Raw genomic sequence first — 20,875 nt, forward strand, 5'->3', positions numbered from 1 at the left:
GATAAATATAGCAAAACTTGACATATACAAACACAGAAACAGTTCGATGGACCACACCCACATATTCATATAAGGGCAGGGACAGCAGAAATGGGATTCACATATTTAATCCACGTTGGGAATAGCATGCCTTAACCACTAGGCTATCCCATCACCCATCTTGAACATAAAGATGCAGTGGGTCATTTTGCACGGTTATAGGTGCTAGAGGGACCAGAGATGACATTAGTAATTAGTATTAGAAATAATATTTCACGGACGTGACTAAAAAGCATCTGATCATATCTTACATACAATTTCAAAATTTAGTAAATTGAATTTCAGTTAAATGAAAATGAGTGAGTGAGTTGTGTTTAACACCGCTTTAACAGAATTCCAGTTATATCATGGCGTGTCAGCTTAATGTGGGAGGAAAGCCCGAAGTGATGCAGGTCCCAGACGTTTACCACTTCTGTGAAATCCACGAGCACGGGTATGGTGCTGACAAACCTGGAAACAGTCCGGGCGAACAGTAATTCGAACCCACAATCATAGGTTTCTGGACCAAGGGATGCAACTCTGCACAGCAAATTACGACTGTGCCACCTGTGCCCCCTACATGAAAATGAATATGAGCAAGGACGTTTGAATGTTTTCCCAGTAATATGACTGTATATTGGTAAGCACAATGTTGGAGGAAGGTCTAAACTCTAAAGTGATGCATGTCATATACGTTTACCACTTTGGTGAAATCCACCCGCATTGTACATCAGTAATGGCTCCAACACTCTATGGCTGACGGAGAACTAATTCTGTGTTTGAACATGACGACACATTATGACAAACAATAAATAGTCCATTGATATTGAACACAAGCATCTTATCAACTGACTATCTGTGCAAGTACAGAAGCACCTCTGGTTCGTGAATTTGTATGTACTTTAAGATGCATGGTCACTGAAAATGAGTAATTATGAAGATGTCACACTTATAAATATTTAGAAAATGTCTTCAGTATATAAAAATGATTTTCACAAATTGGTCAAGATAAAAACATAGCAAAAACAAATACATGCACCAAAAGGTTGAGCATGTCTTGAATACTTTGAAGCAAACATGCATCTAGCCAAGGTCAAACAATTTTATGTTGCTTAGCAACATGGTGCAACGAGTACCAGTATACTGAGGGGCTTCAAGCACTGTCTTAATAAGAATTCTTTTTATTTTATTCTCTATTTACAAGATATACACCTAGCACTATATTCCTGACTGTTTTCATAAAATATTAAAATCAACAAACTCTCTTTGCAGCAACATGACACGAAAGAGGAATCTCATTTCACATTTTTTTTAACCAAGAATTTAGCATTAGATGTATATGAAGAAAATATGTAAAATAATAATATGTTTTACAAACAATGCTTCAAGAGCCTAAATCACTACAGCATTGGGTAACATATAGTGACACCAGGTGTCCCCTGGAGGACTGTACAGACAGATAAGGCATGTTGTCAGGCAACATGGACGTGAGAATGTTGTGTGTTGTAGGAACTGTATGCAGTGTGACTGTAAAGAGTGGAATGGGCGGAGGAGAGGCAGAGTGTTGGGCATCTAGAGAAGGTGGCTGGGTCCGCACTAGATGTCATCTTGTCATGAACTCTGCTTGCGACGGACATCCCGGTCATAACTCTCATGCAGGTATTTCTTGTAGGCCGTTTGATTCTGCCACAAATCAGCTGCATTGCTGTTCAGGGGGCTGTCGATGTTGGGTTCTGAAATATAGAACAGAAGTATTTAGGGACTGTTCGCCAATTCTATTTGGAATGTATTACTACACAAAAAGGTTTTACCATTTGTTACACCATTGCGATGCTCATGATATCAGTCACTGGATTGTCTGGTCCAGAATCGATTATTTACAGACCACCGGCATATAGCAGGAATATTGCTGAGTGGGCCGTTAAACAACAAACAAACCAACCATGAGATGAGTTTATCGCCACTTTGAATAGTATTTAAGTTATATAAGAGTGTGTCGGCTTTAAGACCGAAATGATGCAATTCCTAGACGTTTACCACTTCGGTCAAACCCACAAGTATGGCGCTGACAAACCTTCCAACCCATGTTCATAGGTTCCTGGTATGCTCAAGGGAAGCAACTCTGCTAATTGAATTACAGCGCCTAAGACAACTGGGCCTACTGTGTCATACATTTTCTTATAATGAAGAAAATATAGACATGATAAACAGGTACTTTGAGCAGAGGTCAGATGTGTTATCATGATCATAGCTTGGAAAATACCCCAAACAATTGTAACTGATTATATTTGATGATTGATTCTGTGGAAGAAAACAACTAAACCAAACAAACAACATGATCAATATGCAGTCCTGAATGACGTGCAACATGTGCTACTGACCACCAAGTAGGCTCTGTATGGACAGCAAGATGGTTCGGACATCGTAGAGAGCTGACCACTTTTCCTTGAGGATATCGAGACAGATGTTGCCATGTGTGTCAACGTTCGGATGGTAACAAGGAGTGTCAAACTTGACAGTTGGCGGCTTGTATGGGTACCCACTTGGAAATACCAAGGACAACTTGTACTTCAGTCCATCATATACCTACAGAAACATGGAATAATCAATGCAGTATATTAGTGTATATATATTGTTTCATGCTTATGATGCAGAAAGTTTTAACTGGAACTAGTTGCCATTGATCAACTTGTGTAAAGAAACACAACCACACCTGACACAGTAGGGAGTGATCAACGCTAAATCTAGTGCATAACTATGTTGTTCGCTCGGTTTGTCTTCGGTGTGACAACTGAACGCTTTAACCACTAGGCTGGCTACCTGACCGCTCCATATATGAGATGAGGAGCTGGTAGCTAGTACTACATGTCAATTAACATGGTGAATGTTGGACAAGGACATATCACTCTGACTGTGACAGTAAAACTGTCATCACGGATGAAACTTACCCAGGAGATAAAATAATTAACCTAACTCAATCCCTGTTAGGAATTAGATCTCTTTGTGAAACCAGTCCACCCAAATTTCCTCTCGTCAGCTGATGCTATTTCAGATGTTAAGAATAAAATCAACTAAAATAAAGTCAAAATACAAGTTCTGGCTACAAGGCAGAAATAATTTTGGCACAGACTGTAATTGGGCTTTTGCCATGCCATGTTGAAAGTTTCAGAACTCCCTGCAAAACATGTTTGACTTACTGTTCCAGTGCCACCTTCAATGGTGCCAACCCAACAGAAAAGATTGTCACCATCTGGAAATGCTGACACACCAGGCTCTCCTGATTTCTGAAGGTTGAAAAGGAGGATTATTATCAGGTCATAAAGTGTTGTTGACGTGATGCGTGGAGTTAAAGAAAGGATAACCTTAATATATTTTTGATAGAGCACAGAAACAGTTTCATGGGATGTATCATTACAGTCTCTACATGTATTCTTTGTTTGTTGTTTAATGCCACACTCAGCAATATTCCAGCTATATGATATGCATGGGTTTCTGAAGACCGAATTTAACCCAGTAGTTATTCCCCAGGTATCTGGTGTAAGATGGCAATTGCAATCATTCCATCATGTCCATCCCCACATATTCAAGTTATTTTTCATATTTTAGGTCTGGAAACTTATCTGCCATTCTCAAAACAGACAAGTTAAATGTCTCAGGCATCATTATTTTTTTTAAACTAAACATGCTAAAAGGTTCCGAGTTGATAAGATATTTGACATTCTTTTCTGACATTTAGATTTAACGAGAGTTATACATACCAACAATGTCATCAGTTCCTGTTGTAACCTGTAAGTAAACAAGTTTCCTCTTTATTTTTGGCTGGTAAAGGTTAGGCAGAGAAGGCATGTTTAGGATCTAAATGCATGTCAATCATGTCTTTTGCTTCATTTGCACATAAACATGGTACAGGATCAGTGTTTAAAATAATTTTAGCACCCAACAAGACAGTGATCGAGGTGACTCATAAGTGTTGCCTGCTATTCTTCAAAGTTACCAGGCTGTATTCAGGCATCATGAATATTGAAATATCACGTCTTGATACAGTTGACTTAGATAATCAGAGTCATAAGGCACCAGTTCAGCCCCTGGTTAATACATACACAAGTTTGGATGAAAAATGTTTCAAGGTTTTCAAGTTAGGCTACGGAAACGAATGGTCGGACAGACAGACAAGATGATGACTATAATAAATCTGAATAAAACTGAATATATGTGTTTTAAAATTATCTGCCAGACAGGCAGGTGGAGGAAAATGTCATGCAGCCTGACAGGCAGGCATTTCAGACACTATACAGGGTAAAGCTTCAAACATATTCATGTGTTATTAGAGCAATGACAAATCTTCAAAATGGTTCTTACAATGGTCATAGCAAGCATGCCCTGAATTCATCAAAATTACTTGCCAATTACTGAATAATAGTAGGGATATCATGGTATATTGATGTATTGGTAACTGTTTTAGGTCAATACTGAATTTCTGAATACAAACACTAAATCAATAATTCACCCCCACCATGCCCATAGAACCGTGTATTTTTCTTAGACTAGCATTATGAGATGGACAATGGGAAGTCATGAAATTCATTTTTAAACATCTAAATTCTAAATGGATCATCAAGTTGCAGACAACTTTCATCTTTTCACATACATCTTATTATTAATCATACAAGCTACTGATATATCTTGATACTTAGGGGTCGATATTTCAATATAATCCAAAATTTCCAATCAATGAAACATTAGCCCATAGCTTCGTCAATTTGAAAATTAATGAAATCCTTGGTCCAAATGAGCTTCACCTGTCCCACTTGTCCGCAGGAAAAGCACTTACTAATGAGAACAATATTTTACAAAATTAAACCTGTTCACGGCTTCACATAATTCAATCCGATTTGGTGTTGAGAACACGAGCAGAAAGGATGAACACAAAATTGAAACACTTTCAACACAAATCTTACCTTTTGGTCACTGAGTGGTTATCTTTAGACGTTGGCGAAGAGGTTGTTTTCTCTTTATTTTTGGCACTAGAAGAAACCTGATCAAAAAACATATTTGCCATCTTTGTCAAATGAGATGTGTTTTTATCAGTACTGTTCAATCAATGTCCTGCGTTAGGTTTGAACTGACCACACTACACTCTCTGGATCAACATCCAATGAAATGCTCCGACAGAGTCATAAGCCAATCAACAAGCACAGTACAAATTCAGTCATTATTTAGGGACCATTCAGTATGTAAGAAGTACATCCGATCAATATTGTCTGAAGTGTTCATAAAATCGCCATCAAACTATCGCTGTTAAAGGATAATAATTGTGACAAATAATGACGAGAATTATCTTGCAGGGGGCGCTAATATTCCGCGCAAACTTAAATTAACTATGAACTATGACGTCGAAAAAAGCCATAGCATTCCTATAAACAAAATGAATTCAACTAATCCTCCCTCTTTTAGTTTAAGAGTTATTACATAATTACTATAATTACATATAATTATCTCAACATGTTGGCAACATAACCATTTATTCCACGGCTAATTATATTGAAATAACTGTTGAGTTGACGATCAGCTAATCAGGCCACAAAAATATTACAGGCGCTTGAAATGTTTTGAACGACCAGGAATACCTTGTTAAAGTATTAATAAAAGATGTACTTGTTTCCACGGGACCAGTCGTAATTTGTTAGGACCCATATACATGACACGCATGTTCATGTTGAAACGTTCATAGAAATAAATATATTGCTTTACTCACAAGTTCAATTTCCGAGTCACAAGTTTGTTTGTTAACGCCGCACACAGCAAAATACCACATATATCATGTGCAACGGCATGTAAATATTCAAGACCAGTGATTGATATTATCAGCAACGATCCACGCCGCCGAGTTACGATGACGCTATCAACAAAACCACCCAGCCTTACCACCCGATCCATTAAGTCGCATTGTGCGACCAACACTGCGACTTATCTCATCTTCCATTGTGCTGATTCAAAATGTCCACAGGTCCATATTTTGTTGCTGAATCACGATGTCGCGGGAAGGATGTTGAGGAATCGGAGGAAATGTCTGAAGTAGTCCGACATGATGACGTCATGGCGGATACCAATGCTGTCATTCTTATATCCTTCATCGACAGCAGATGATATAATTTTGTGTGTTGTTTAACGCCGCAGTAGCAATATTCCAGCTATATGAAGGCGGTCTGTAAATAATCTAGTCTGGACCAGACAATCCAGTGATCGACATCATGGGCATCGATCCACGCATCAACCAAGTTAGCGAGCCTGACCACCCGATCCCGTTAGTCGACAAGTATAGTCACCCCATTTCACCTCACCCCTCATAAGACCTGTTGTACTGGAACAAGAACACGTTAACATTAATCAGTTTGTAAACAAGCACACCATTACCAATCTGATCCATTTGTGTCTGTGAGCGACTGAGAAGATTATTATATATCCGCCAGTTAGAAATTAACACCAATTATTTAGTGCATTCACTCGTTATCTGGAGCTAGAGGTGTTGAAATTCTTTAGCCCACAACTCTCTCGGCAATTGGCAATCCTCAATTCCTCGATTAACAAGTCGTGTCGGACAGATCAAGAATAGTGCCTTCGAAGATGGTTGCTGCTGACTTCAAAATATTCTGCGTTTTCTGTTGTTTTATCTGTCAAAAACAAAAAAGTATTAAAACATATTGGGGGCCATTTGGTCCAAACATATAAAGTTGAAATAAAGGACAAAAGTAAACAATAATAGTAAAATGTTACGAATAAAGAATGAGTGAGTGAGTGAGTTGGGTTTTACACTGCTTTTAACAGTATTCCAGTTATATCGCGGCGTGTCAGCTTAATGTGGGAGGAAAGCCCGAAGTGATGCAGGTCTCAGACGTTTAACACTTCTGTGAAACCCACGAACAATGTTTGGACTACTTTCTCTGCTAGACGACAGATAAATTTGATTAAATCATTCACCCATTTTCAAAATGATGAAAAAGTAAATTTTTAATCAGAACTAATTAGGACATCAGTTTTGGTTAAAATACAAAAAAAATAATTTCTTATCAACTCTACCATCATATATTTTTTTGTAAATCTATGACGATATTCCCTCGTTTCTATTCATTTTTATTGTACACTAGGCCATAATTATATAATTTATTTAAAGAAAAGTGAGACGGGAGGCATTTGGTAATGTGCGCATGCTAATCCTGTTATTACACGATCTGGCTATAAAGAGTGTTTATAAATTTTACTGTTTACTTAATTTCGGCGAAGTCGTGTGTGAACTGATTGGCAGATTCGCACCAACTCACTTTTATTTACAGCAACCACGATCAGATTTTTGCTACTGGCACCTTGAAAGAACGACAGAGAATGGATGGCTGCAGGAGAAAATGACCCCATAAATTATATTTGTGAAAATGGCAACACATTGGTGGGGTGGTGGCATGGGTGGCCCAGTCGTCTAAGGCACCTCGATTCGCTGTGCAGAGTTGCGTCCCTTGGGCACGCCAGAAACAGAAACCTATGATTGTGGGTTCGAATCCCGGTTCGCCCCGATTATGTTTCTAGGTTTGTCAGCACCATACCCGTGCTCGTGGGTTTCAACGAAGTGTTAAACGTCTGAGATCTGCATCACTTTGGACTTTCCTCCAACATTAAGCTGATATAACTGGAATAATGTTAAAAGCGGCGTTAAACCCAACTCACTCACTCACTCACCTTTCCTTGCATCTCTGTAGGAATTTGCTTTGCAACCTTATCCCCATATCTCCAGTATGTGTAATTGTCTCAAGCTTTCTGGCTTTTTAAGTGACAATGCGTGCTACTAATAGTTAAATAACCCCAAACGAAATAACAATTAATAACATCATATGGGAGAGAAGGGTCTCATGTAACAATTGTATCATCTAGATAAGTTATTTTGGGGGCCTTTTTCGGGGCCATTTTTCCAAAATTTCTGGCCTCTACCGTTAAACTTTGGGACTATTTTCTCCAAATTGCCTGGGGCCATCTGGATACCATGTTGTTTTTGATTGTGCTTTCTAGCCTAATACTCGAAATATCAGTGTAAATCTCAAACTTAAGGAATTAAGTCTTTTTATCCGACATCGAACTTTTCGACATCAACACGGCACCAAAATCAATGTTATGCGTTGAAAATAGAAATCGGCGAAATCTTTGTGTTCCAAATATGCATCCATGTGCTGTGTCACGTGCCCATGCAAGCCGGTCTACGAATCAGGTTCAGCCACATTAAATGTCTTAAACGCTAGAATTTAAGGCGTTTGAAAAAAACCAACACGTGATGCCTTTTGTTAATAAACTCCATGTATACCAAAAAATGTCACTGATTTAAATGAGATTGCAACCGCGACCAGGTTTTGTTGTGTCATGTGATAGTCACGTGCACGAAACTACTTCCAATATGGATTCCATCCGGTGCTGGTCGGGTTTCTGTTTGTTTGTTCGTTGTTTAACGCAATATTCCAGCTATAAGACGGCGGTCTGTAAATAATCGAATCTGGACAAGACAATCCAGCGATTGACTCCATGAGCATCGATCCACGCAAATGGGATACGATGACATGCATCAACCAAGTTAGCGAGCCTGACCACCCGATCCCGTTAGTCGCCTCTAACGACAAGAATAGTCGCGTTATATTACAAGCATAGGTTGATGAAGACCTATTCTACCCTGGATCTTCGATGATCGGTCTGGTTTCTGTTGGACTGAGACGAGCCGCGTGTGTTGTCCACAAACGGGCGTCACTGGCTCCAGACCTCGTATTTGGAAGACCGCCGACATGACATAGCTGACATATATTGACTTACCTATCTAGACGTCTCACTCACTTCCTTGTAGACATTTCCAGTTAAAAGGACGAATGCGAATACGTTCTTGATATGAGGTATATTATTTCATATGTTGATATATATGAACAAGAATAAGTATATGTTAACAAACCAATAAAATTGCAAAAGTGTCCCGGTATTTCGTTTTATTTCAACTGTATGGCCGGAGGCAAGAAATCTATTTCCATGGAGTCACACAACGAAAGACAAAGTGTTTGTTCTTGTATCTATGACGTATTATTCACACCTGAATACGAACATCTCAAAACACATCAGTGCTTCTATAATAACTTGGCATTTGTAGGAATACCAGAGTAAATTCCAAGATGCGTGGTACATATACTTGGACCAACCAGACCAACCAGTGATTAACAGACAGAGCATTGAACCACCGGGTGATGCATAACCAAATGTGGCCGGATGTGCACGTGTTTCTTCACCCCGATTATAGGACCAGCTATTAATTAGTTGGTTGGTTTGTTGTTTTACACAGCACTCCGCAATATTCCAGCTATATGACGGCGGTCTGTAAATAATCGAGTCTGGACCAGTCAATCCAGTGATTGATATCATGAACATCGATGCACGCAATTGGGATCGGTGACATGCATCAACCAAGTCAGCGAGCCTGACCACCCGATCCCGTTAGCCGCCTCTGACGACAAGCATGGTCCCCTTTTACGGCAAACATGGGTTGCTTAAGACCAATTCTACCCCGGATCTTCACGGGTTAGCTATAGTTATTCTGTCCTAATATATAGAGGTTATCACGCGAGTGTGTTTGGGGATGGTAAATATCCTGCATTAGGAATAAACATTGTATTTAGCGAGCCTTGGCGAGCTAAATACATAGTGTTTATTCCTAATACAGGATATTTACCATCCCCAAACACACAAGCGTGATAACCTCTTTATCATATAATGTCATTCTTTAATTCCGTGCTTCAAAATCGCTTTCCCTCTCTCACAAACATTACCGAAACATTGCGAGTTTTCCTGGAATGCGCGCATTAATATATATTACGTCATAGGGTAAGTGATGTGTCAGTCGGACAGTGACAGTAGCCAATATAGTTCCAACTGAAATCCGTTTCTCATACAGTGGCGAAGCAACATATACGCAAAACAACAATGGTTTATATTTTCCTTTCGCGGCAATCCATCGGTCTGTCCGCTAGAGTAACTGCCCTTTGTCAAAGGGAAGCTACTCTAACCCTAGTCTATGAGACGTCACGGCCACGGTCAGACGTTGTTGACAGTCGGTCTGTCATAACGTTAAGAAGTGTAGTCAGATGTACACACAGCGACAAAACGAAACAAGGTAACAATTCAAACATATTTGGTTCTGAATCCAACTATTTTAATTTGTAGAGAAGGTTTCAAGCCGCAGAGGTCTACAAGCACAGATATGGCTACTGATCCCGCTTGGCTAGGCCTCGTGCCCTCGCAAAATTGTTTCGAAATTTATATCTCCGAAGTTGCCAAAACTTATAAAATGCCTTAGCTACGTCACAGTTAGACACTGATTTTCAGTATATTAGACTGTTCTTTTGATAATGATAGCAATTATCCCTGTAGTTTATCCAGATTCCCGATGGTTAATTCTGACTCGATCGCCAGATGACGAGGGCGACGCCATGTTTGTTTATAAACAGTGAAAGTAGTCCCTACTTGACCTTTGATATTTGCATCTTTATCCGCATATGACCCCAACGGATATCGTTTTTATCCGTTGGCTTTATCCTGCCGAGAAACCTACCCATTATATGATAAATCACAATATATATATATAATAACAAATATATCCAATACAGCAAATGCAAGTATATAACATTTGGCAAGTCTAGATTACTTCAGTATCAGGTCGGAAAATGAAGAAAGTCTTTGGGCTCCCTTTTATCATTTTGTATATCTTCGAATTAACAACTGTTTTTCTTCTGTAAAATAGTTCATTTCAGAGACCTAACACGCGACTATGCTTGTCGTAAGAGGCGACTCACGGGATCAGGTGGTCAGTTGCTGACTTGGTTGATGCATGTCAGCGTATCCCAATTGCGTAGATCGATGTTCATGATATCAATTGTTAGACTGTCTGGCCCAGAGTCGATTATGTACCCTCCGCCGGTATATAGCTGGAATACTGCCGAGTCCGGCGAAAACAAACAAATATAGCGCGTGTCTGGGCTCCCTCTAACATTACTATTTTACAATGGGGGCGGCGTGGTTCGGGTTCGATTCCCCGGAATGTGTGAAGCCCATTTATGGCGCCCCCTGGGCGTGTCATTGCTAGAATATTGCTAAAAGTGGCGCAAAACCCAACTTACTTTACAACGAGACATGAAGCATACATTCAGAGAGGTTGAAGGAAAACATTGTTTTGCATTATTGTTATTATAAGTGACTGCAATGTCGTTCCGCACAAAAACAAACACGGGCCTAGCGTTGACCCTAGAACTACGTCAGCTCTTGAAATGTTTACGCCAGGCAAAGCACACACAAGATTAACGTCCTATCGTATAACGCCAGCTTCATATCAATAGCGTTATCATGTGTGCTCTTATGGGCTAACACGTGGAGCAAACGTTATCTTGCAAATATTTGACGGGAAATTATTACTTTAGGTCCAACTTCATCGTTCAGAGGGGATAAACATGTTTTGTTACGTATCTCTACAGCAGGGCGATCAACATGCAGCAAATAGCTTCAGACTCGGAGCAGACACGAGTCATCGTGGATAGGATTGCGTTCACATTGATAAAACTGATGACGTCAGGCAAGTTGTATTGCTCTCTCGTTACTTTGACGAGATAAAGCTTGTCATCACGTGCTGATAAGCATATTATGTAGTGTACCCGTTTAAACGGATGCCGATCAATCAACGATTTAGTTATTTCGTCTGGTGCATCACGCAGTAGTTAACAATATTATAGCCAGGTCGCGACGACCGGAAATAACTGAGTTCGTCGCCTCTTTAATGGAGCAAATGAAGTTCGGGAACCTGTTCTATCTCATCTCCCCGCATAATATTACACGAGTAAAGATGAACTTTCTGTATACTTTCTGGTTGTTTGCACAATACACCAGTCATAGCTCACGAATAGGCGTCAGGTTCCGGCGTCACAGCGGTGTCTGCACGTTTGTACTTCAACGTCGATCCCGTAGTCATTCGTCACCACACTCATTTTCCGTAACATACAATAAGCCCTCATTCAGCTTTCGTCATCCCTCGCATCTTTCCGTAACATACAAGAAGGCATTCGTCATCACTCGCCCCTTTCCGTCACCTGCAAGAAGACTCGTCCCCCTATCGATGAATGTTATGTGCGAAAATACGACAAACCAATCAGAATCCGCGTATGATTTCAAGTTCGTCGTCAAAGAATCCCTCGGAAATAATTTTTGATTTTATATATGTCTTGCATCTTAAAATATACCCAAGACACAGTTAAGTGTGTTCAATCATACTGTATAATTCCGCATCTCCCGATGTGCTGTAACTTGCATCTGAAATATATACAATATATAGGGAAATATATGTGAACCATTACGCAAAGAGTTGACAATTGTTTTAGGTGGAACGAGTCGCTATTCGGCTTGTCCCGGAATAACACGAGTTGGTCACGAATGACAAGAAGGCCCTCATTCAGCTTTCGTCATCCCTCGCGTCTTTCCGTAACACACAATAAGGCCCCCATTCAGCTTTCGTCATCCCTCGCATCTTTCCGTAACATACAAGAAGGCCCTCATTCAGCTTTCGTCATCCCTCGCATCTTTCCGTAACATACAAGAAGGCCCTCATTCAGCTTTCGTCATCCCTCGCATCTTTCCGTAACATACAAGAAGGTCCTCATTCAGCTTTCGTCATCCCTCGCATCTTTCCGTAACACACAATAAGGCCCCCATTCAGCTTTCGTCACCCCTCGCATCTTTCCGTACCATACAGCTTTCGTCACCCTCGCATCTTTCCGGGATAGAATAGGTCTTCAGCAACCCATGCTTGCCGTAAAAGGCGACTGCTTGTCGTAAGAGGCGATTAACGGGGATCGGGTGGTCAGAATCGCTGACTTTGTTGATGCATGTCATCGTATCCCAATTGCGTGGATCGATACTCATGATATCAAGTATCACAACTTGTGGTGTCACCCTGAGCAAATGACTTTGTGCCTCTGTTCACCCAGCAGGGAATGGGTACCCGATATGTGATGTGCATGTAAAAACCTACTAGGCCCCTAGGCAGCTTGGGTTGTATACTCCCCAGGGAGATGAAAATGGTAACTGGAATGAAAACGGATCCACTGGTAGGGGAACAAATAAAACCGCATTTGAGCAGATATTAGTACCTGGATACCTGCGGTATATAAATGTATGATATAATAATAACCCACGAAAATAGGATTCTGGCACTACGAATAGACTGCACAGAAAACTGCTGCACCGTCGACCACTGTGACACCCCCAAAGATAAGCTCACTTATTTCTGTTGTTTTTTCAAATATATTCTCCCAGTAAACAATAAACAAGGCAACAGGAAGACGTTGAGAGGTAATGCTTACTTTAAATTCCACCATTACGTCATAAACCGACGCCACCGTGTTAAAAATTAATAACTCGCGACAGTCTTTAAAATAAGGCACATTCGGAGTTATTTTTGTGACACAAAAGGTCACTTTCAACACTCACCGGCAGCACAGGGTACAGTGACCTTCAACACAAGGACGGGGCCAGGCATCTCAATCATTGTTTGCCCTCCGTGACATTTTGTGACGTACGATTTCATTATTTTGCAGACATGTTATCAAAATGCAATTTAAAACAGTATTCTGTAACACGTTTGTCGAAGCACAGTTTACTCCACCCACAATCAAAATAGTTGAAAACGTTTCTATTGCATACTGAGTGAGTGAGTGGGTTGAATTTAATTCCGCTTTGAACATTATATTAGTTGGTTGGTTTGTTGTTACCCCAAAGGATCCTGCTACATCTTATACTTTCTGTCTTCTTCAGGGTTTTCTGTTTTCTTTCTTATTTATCACTCTTTTTTACTATTGTAAAATAGGTCTTCAGCAACCCATTCTTGCTATAAAAGTCGACTCTTCTTGTCGTAAGAGGCAACTAACGGGATCGGGTGGTGAGACTCGCTGACTTGGTTGATGCATGTCATAATATACTCACACGCAAAAGAAACGCAAGTCGAGTATGCAGTATACATGTTATTTATTTTCAACAGTAAAAACAAGAAATACTAATAGGGCAAGATTGACAAAAAATTTACTGAAGACAGTTTAATGGATTAAAAGGCAGATGACATAAATGGTTTTTTTTAAATGTTAAGGGCTTACACAGTTTCGGGTCAATACCCAAAATGTCAGTCAATACCTGGTGTGACCACCATTAGCATTGATCACTGCGTGGGGTCTGATCACTTCGTCGATATACCGCTGAGCAGTGACGCCGTGTCCCCGACCTTGACCCACATTCAGAAAGCACATGGGTCCAAGTCTAGCATTAAGTCCAATCCCTGCCCATACCATGACGTTAGGATCTCTTTCCACAACGTTTCTGTCAGCGAAACGATCACCTCGACGCCGCTTCCGTCTGCATGGGAGACACAAAAGCGACTTTCATCAAGGAAGATGACACGCCTCCACTCACGATGACGCCAATTGTGATGACCCTGTGCCCACTGAAGTCGTGCTTGTCGATGCCGTTGTTGGAGAACAGGACGACGTCGGATCACAGTCCCGGCTAATGTGTCGATTGTGTGTGCCTATGGTCTGTCGAGCACTTTCACTTGCAGTTGAGCGGATGTCGCTGGTGTTGACGGGTAATCTGCCGATCTTGTCGAGGTGTCCGAGGAAGGTCATCTGTGGTCTGTGTAGCATTGTATCGATGCAGGAGACGTTAAATTGTGGTTATGTTAACGTTGAAATGACGGGCAACATCTTGGACAGACTCTCCAGCTTCCAAACGTCCGATAGCCTTGTTTCTCTGAATTCGAGTTGAGCGTGGCATTGTTGACCAAGGAGTGGTAGGTCCAAGAATCGGCCACAGTTTTATACCCACTACAGTTCGTGACAGTTCGTGCATTTTCGATTTCGCGAGAAATGGGTGCATGATACCCACATATTCATTGAAATTGTGCGTTTTGGCGATTCGTTTTTTATGTTGCGTTTTTACTCGGGGCTTCCAAAATGCAACCAAAAATATTGATAACACCATCAGGCTTCACTACATGCTAAAACTCGTATCAATTTATGGTCCCGTGTTTGTTACCTATTTGCTTAAAACCACTTGCGTTTCTTTTGCGTGTGAGTATAGATAATTCTCTCTCTTCCTCTCTCTCCGTTGCAATAATAAATAATTCTAGCAATATAAGACTATGAAGAACTTATTTGTAGATAACATTGACATGTTAGATTTATGCTGATTTGGATAAAGAATTTACTCGGAATATGCTGTTGACGCAAATGAAGATATGCGTGGCAAACAACATTACGACCGGAAGTAAAACGTCACAGTACGTCTTATCACGAATCAACAACGTGATTAGCGGTCTTTTTGATTTGTCGTCCGGAGCGTTCATTGACGTACCCGTAGTGACATCAACTAGCAGCGGTGCAGAGGTTCCGAGGTGGGACTTAAGTACTTCCTTGGCTGACAGTGGGAGTATATTAATATTGTTGTCAAGGCAATAGGTGTTCAGTCTGACTGTGTAGTCTCGTTAGTCTTGATGTGCTACAGGAAATACAACCCACACATGCCGTGTAACGATGCCGTATCCAATTACGGATAATAAGAAGAACAATATATTGTAAGTGTCACATGCTGAAAAAGAGAATAAGAAAATATTTTATTTGAAAAAATGTTTGGTTGAAGTGTCACATGCTGAAGAAGAGAAAAATAAAAATGTTTTATTAAAGTGCCACATGCTGAAGAAGAGAAGAACATTGTTGTATTAAAGTGCCACAAGCTGAAAAAGAGAAGAAGAACACTGTTTTAATACAGTGCCACATGCTGAAGAAGATAAGAAAAATGTTTTATTAAAGTGCCACATGGTGAAGAAAAGAAGAAGAACAATGTTTTGTATAAGTGTCACATGCTGAAGAGAGAAGAACAACAATGTTTTATTAGTGTGCCACATGCTGAAGAAGAGAAGAAGAAAAATGTTTTATGATTGTGTCACGTGCTAAAGAAGAGAAGAAGAAAAAATGTTTTATTAAAGTATCACATGCTGAAGAAGAGAAGAACAACAATGTTTTATTAAAGTGTCACAGTCTGAAGAAGATAAGAAAAATGTTCAAGTGTCTTATGCTGAAGAAAAGAAGAACAATGTTTTATTAAAGTGCCACATGCTGAAGAAGAGAAGAACAACAATGTTTTATTAAAGTGTTACATACTGAAGAAGAGAAGAACAACAATGTTTTATTAAAGTGTCACATGCTGAAGAAAAGCAAAACAATGTTTTATTAAAGTGCCACATGCTGAAGAAGAGAAGAACAACAATGTTTTATTAAAGTGTCACATGCTGAAGAAGATAAGAAAAATGTTAAAGTGTCACATGCTGAAGAAAAGAAGAACAATGTTTTATTAAAGTGCCACATGCTGAAGAAGAGAACAACAACAATGTTTTATTAAAGTGTCACATACTGAAGAAGATAAGAAAAATGTTAAAGTGCCACATGCTGAAGAAGAGAACAACAATGTTTTATTAAAGTGTCACATACTGACGAAAAGAAGAAAAATGTTTTATTAAATGTCACATGCTGAATTGCACACTCAACATGTGGCACTTATTGAAATAGTTTTCTTCTCTTCTTCTATTAACAGACACAGAGGCGTCAGGCATAACAATATACAAATTACATGTTACAAAACATGCAGTATAAAACAGCATCCGCCGTTATACTTTAAAGTTTAAAACAGTAATAAAACTCTACGTTATAACAGTATAAGATGAGATTAAAGCATATAAAAAACTGAAGAGTCTATTAATCAACAGAGACTAATAGTTGAATCGTGATAAAAAAAAGTGATTATTCGAACGTAAATATTTGTGTCAGTGCACAAGCACTTCCATTGATTTCACATGTACGTTTGAACGCTCACCGTCATATCTATTAACAGAACTGCCACTCCTATACGTGATAGGAAGTTGTGTTAACGCCCACAAATTCACACTGGAGTACACGTATACTACTCAAAAGAAGTTTAAGGACACACGATTCTTTCCTATTATTATAGTTAATCTGCGACCCGTGAAGGTACAGGTCAGAAAAAATCTACAGCAACTCAAGCTTGCCGTAAAAGGCGACTATGCGACTTACGGGATCGGGTGGTCAGACTCGCTGACTTGGTCGATGCATGTCACCGTATCCAAATTGCGTGGATCGATGCTCATGATGTCAATCACTGAATTGTCTGGTCCAGATTAGATTATTTATAGACTGCCGTCATACAGCTGGAATATTGGAGTGCGGCGTTAAACAACAAACAAACAAACAAACAAAGTTAATCTGCATGACACATTAACTGTAGTAATATGAGTGAGTGAGTTGCGTTTAACGCCACTTTTTACAGTATTCCAGTCATATCGCGGCGTGTCAACTTAATGTGAGAGGAAAGCTCGAAGTGATGCAGGTCTCAGAAGTTTACCATTTCGGTGAAATCCACGAGCACGGGTATGGTGCTGACAAACCTAGAAACATAATCGGGTCGAACCGGGATTCGAACCCATAGTCATAGGTTTCTGGCGTGCACAGGGGACGCAACTCTGCAAAGCGAATCGCGGTGCCTCAGACGACTGGGCCCCCTACAATAGGAAAGACAGGAGGCTATATATATATAGGTATGCAGAATAGGAGGAATTAGAATGATCGAATTGGCTTTAAGGCCGCATTGAACAGCATTTCGGCGTGTCAATCACATCACGGCGTGTCAATTTAAAGTTGGACAAACGGGACGTGGATTACACCTAAATTGGAACCTAATTTATCTAAAAGAATCTGGAATTCGAACCGCATGACCATCGGTTTCCAGGCACGCCCAAGGGGCACAAATCTACACAGTGAATTGTTGCGCTTGATAGATCCTACACTACCACCCGTCTTTTCATAAAAGGTCAGGAATCTCTGCATACGGAGCTCACTTTCCTTGTGATTATAACACACAGTGAGTAAAATATGGATCTCTACAGTGAGAAGTTTGACTTGAACAGTATGTTGGTTAGTTATATGTTGGTGGAAAGTTTTTGTTTGTTTGTTTGTTGTTTAACGCCGCACTCAGCAATATTCCAGCTATATGACCGCGGTCTGTAAATAATCGAGACTGGACCAGACAATCCAGTGATTGATATCATGAACATCGATCCACGCAATTGGGATACGATGACATGCATCAACTAAGGCAGCGAATCTGACCAACCTATCCCGTTAGTCGCCTTTTACGAAAAGCATAGTTGACTTTTTCGACAAGCATAGGTTGTTGGTGGAAAGGCCAAATTACTGCCGATGTTAAACGTTTACCACTTCTAGGAACCCCTCGATCTGGCGCTGACTGACTGAGGGTCATAATCAGATAGAACCTGGGATCGAACCTAGGACGAGCGGATCCTGTCACAACTGGGGTTGCAAACCTGCACTATGATTTGCGATGCCTAACATAGAACTGATCAAGCCGACACGCGGTGATATAACTGAACTATTTTTCAATTTTATAGCGGAACTTTGAACACTGAAACCGTGAATAATTACATGAGTTTGGATTTGCCACAGATCCATTTAATTCACTTATATACTATTCAAAAGAGGTTAAGGATCACCTGATTCTTTCATATTACAATAGTTAATCTCTCATGCCATGACATTAACATTACCAATATGAAAGAATCGGGTGATCCTTAACTTCTTTTGAGTAGTATATTTGTGAAAGCGGCCGAAATATTTCACTTTTCATGGATATCTAGTGTAGTGGAAAAATATTGTTTTGGTAAAATCTGAGGACAAATTGGTGTTTCAGTATGTTATATAAAACGATCGTTGGCTAATGACAGATGTGTTAGCGCCAATAACTAATTGGAGTCATCATTAGCTTTTCTTTCAGCTCCGTGAATAACAGTCGTGGTACATTCACACAAGGACAACGCTGACGTCACTCGGAAGGCGTGTCGCGCGGCACACAACAGGTCTTTATAAGTCGTGGTAAATAGATGGAACACATTTAAATGGAGTTACTTGTTTTTATCAAAAGCTATATTTTCAGAGACAAAGCGTTAGTCCATAGGTCCAGCGTATAGGGCCTGATTGTAAAAAGATCAGGTCAATGTATATATTTGAACATGTGGAATTCGTAAGATCGAGAAGAATTATATTAAGTACACATGTTACTGTTGTATATATTCTTCCAGAGCCAATATTAAAGTCAAGTGAACTAGACTTGTCTCGGGATGCTCGTACCTTGTATATTTGACTGGGCTGCTAAAGTTGAAGTACTATCACAAATAGATAATGGAATTACCTCAAACCTGAGGATAGTAGATTCGTCAACTATACACAAAGTTTTAAAAAAACTTTCATTCTATAAAATGTTATTGAAACCAAACATTGAAAAAATACCCTATTTGACTATTTGACATGTAAAGTAGTTTGGGGGCCTAGTCAAATGTCGATTTTACTTGGGGCTAGTCAAATTGAGATTTTGCTGAGCAGGTAGTAAAACCAAAAGGATTCTGGGATGGGTTTGAAGCCGCCAATTGTATGAAAACGTTGGAAAGTGTGATGCTGTTTGAAAATCGACGTCCCACAACCTTGAAATAAGACATCATGTGATAAATGGTTTACAAACATATTTTAGAATACACCCACAACAGATTCGTGTGTTTATTTTTTGTATTTATTGTAGTAAATGCAATTGTTTTTTATTGTAAGTTTCATAGGAAACGAATGTTGTCTTGAGTAGCATGCCACCCTTTACAATCGCGGAAGTCAAGAGTTCAGTGTATCATTCTTCTCTGTAGGTGCTGGTGGAGTTTAAACGACTCTAGCCCATCACAGCCACCACCGATATGGAAGAACATTTCACCACTGGACTCAAGGAATACTGACCGATGTTCGAAATAGCGACCTGCCCGCTAGCCAAATACAAGTGACTTTTAATTTGGGCAAGTAACATTTCCGTAAAGCCGGCCCAACTGTCCAGTTGAAAACTGTAGTCAGTACATATTAACTTCTACGAATCAAGTCCTTTAAGGCATCATTCAATGTCAAAGTTTTGTGTTCATTTCGTAGTTTATCATACGTGTTTGGGGCTAAAAATACGACGAGGGCTTGCAATTTATTTTGGTTTATTTCCTGGCCACTGGACTTTGGAAAATAGTTTATACACTGATACAGACGAGGCATTCGCAATCTGGTCAAACACAAGAAGATACCGGGGGACTACCAGGAAATACTACTCTCTCCCTGACAGCATCATCAGCAGCACAAATAAACTATTGTGAATGTACGTAAACAGTGTATTAATAATGGAACAAATATGGTTAAGACTAAGAGTCAGACAGTGAGTGAGTGAGTGAGTTGGTAGGTGGGTGGTTGGCTGGCAGGGTGCGTGCGTGCGTGCGTGAGTGAGTGAGTGCGGAAGCTACCCATAGTCTGCCTTGGTTATTTTGTAGGTCCCAGTGCAAAGATAGATGTTCCGAAATGCAAAGGTAGTTTGATCCCTGATCAACACTCAAATAAATAAAAGCGACAAAACCCTTTCCATATTCATAAGGAATCTCTACCAACAACACATTCGATTGTACGATTCTGACTGTACCATGAGAATGTATTTATGAATCACTAACAAAGAGAGATGATACCAGGTGTTCGCGAAAAGGTGAGCGTATCTTGCCCCACCGGTGCCAACCGTCACAAACACATACAAAGGCAAGTCAATTGTTCACCTGAAAAACACACACGGGAACTATGTACAAGTCAAAATAGGGAATTGCATCGGACAT

The 20,875-nt window shown here is 40.0% G+C and overlaps 1 protein-coding gene across 1 annotated transcript; it reads right to left on the reverse strand.

Moving 5' to 3' along the window:
* Positions 1 to 1,467: 1,467 nt before the first annotated feature.
* Positions 1,468 to 5,170, reverse strand: LOC139447091 (ubiquitin-conjugating enzyme E2 C-like). The gene is made up of 5 exons (XM_071228254.1): positions 4,977 to 5,170; positions 3,777 to 3,804; positions 3,216 to 3,302; positions 2,400 to 2,604; positions 1,468 to 1,751 (listed from the first exon to the last, which is right to left on the reverse strand). Exons 1-5 carry the CDS (start codon positions 5,075 to 5,077, stop codon positions 1,630 to 1,632), a joined length of 543 nt encoding a protein of 180 aa, XP_071084355.1. The 5' UTR covers positions 5,078 to 5,170; the 3' UTR covers positions 1,468 to 1,629.
* Positions 5,171 to 20,875: the final 15,705 nt, after the last annotated feature.

This window comes from Haliotis cracherodii, unplaced genomic scaffold, assembly GCF_022045235.1.
Source record: "Haliotis cracherodii isolate W230 unplaced genomic scaffold, xgHalCrac1.p SCAF_10, whole genome shotgun sequence".
In the NCBI taxonomy this organism is placed as follows: Eukaryota; Metazoa; Mollusca; class Gastropoda; order Lepetellida; family Haliotidae; genus Haliotis; species Haliotis cracherodii.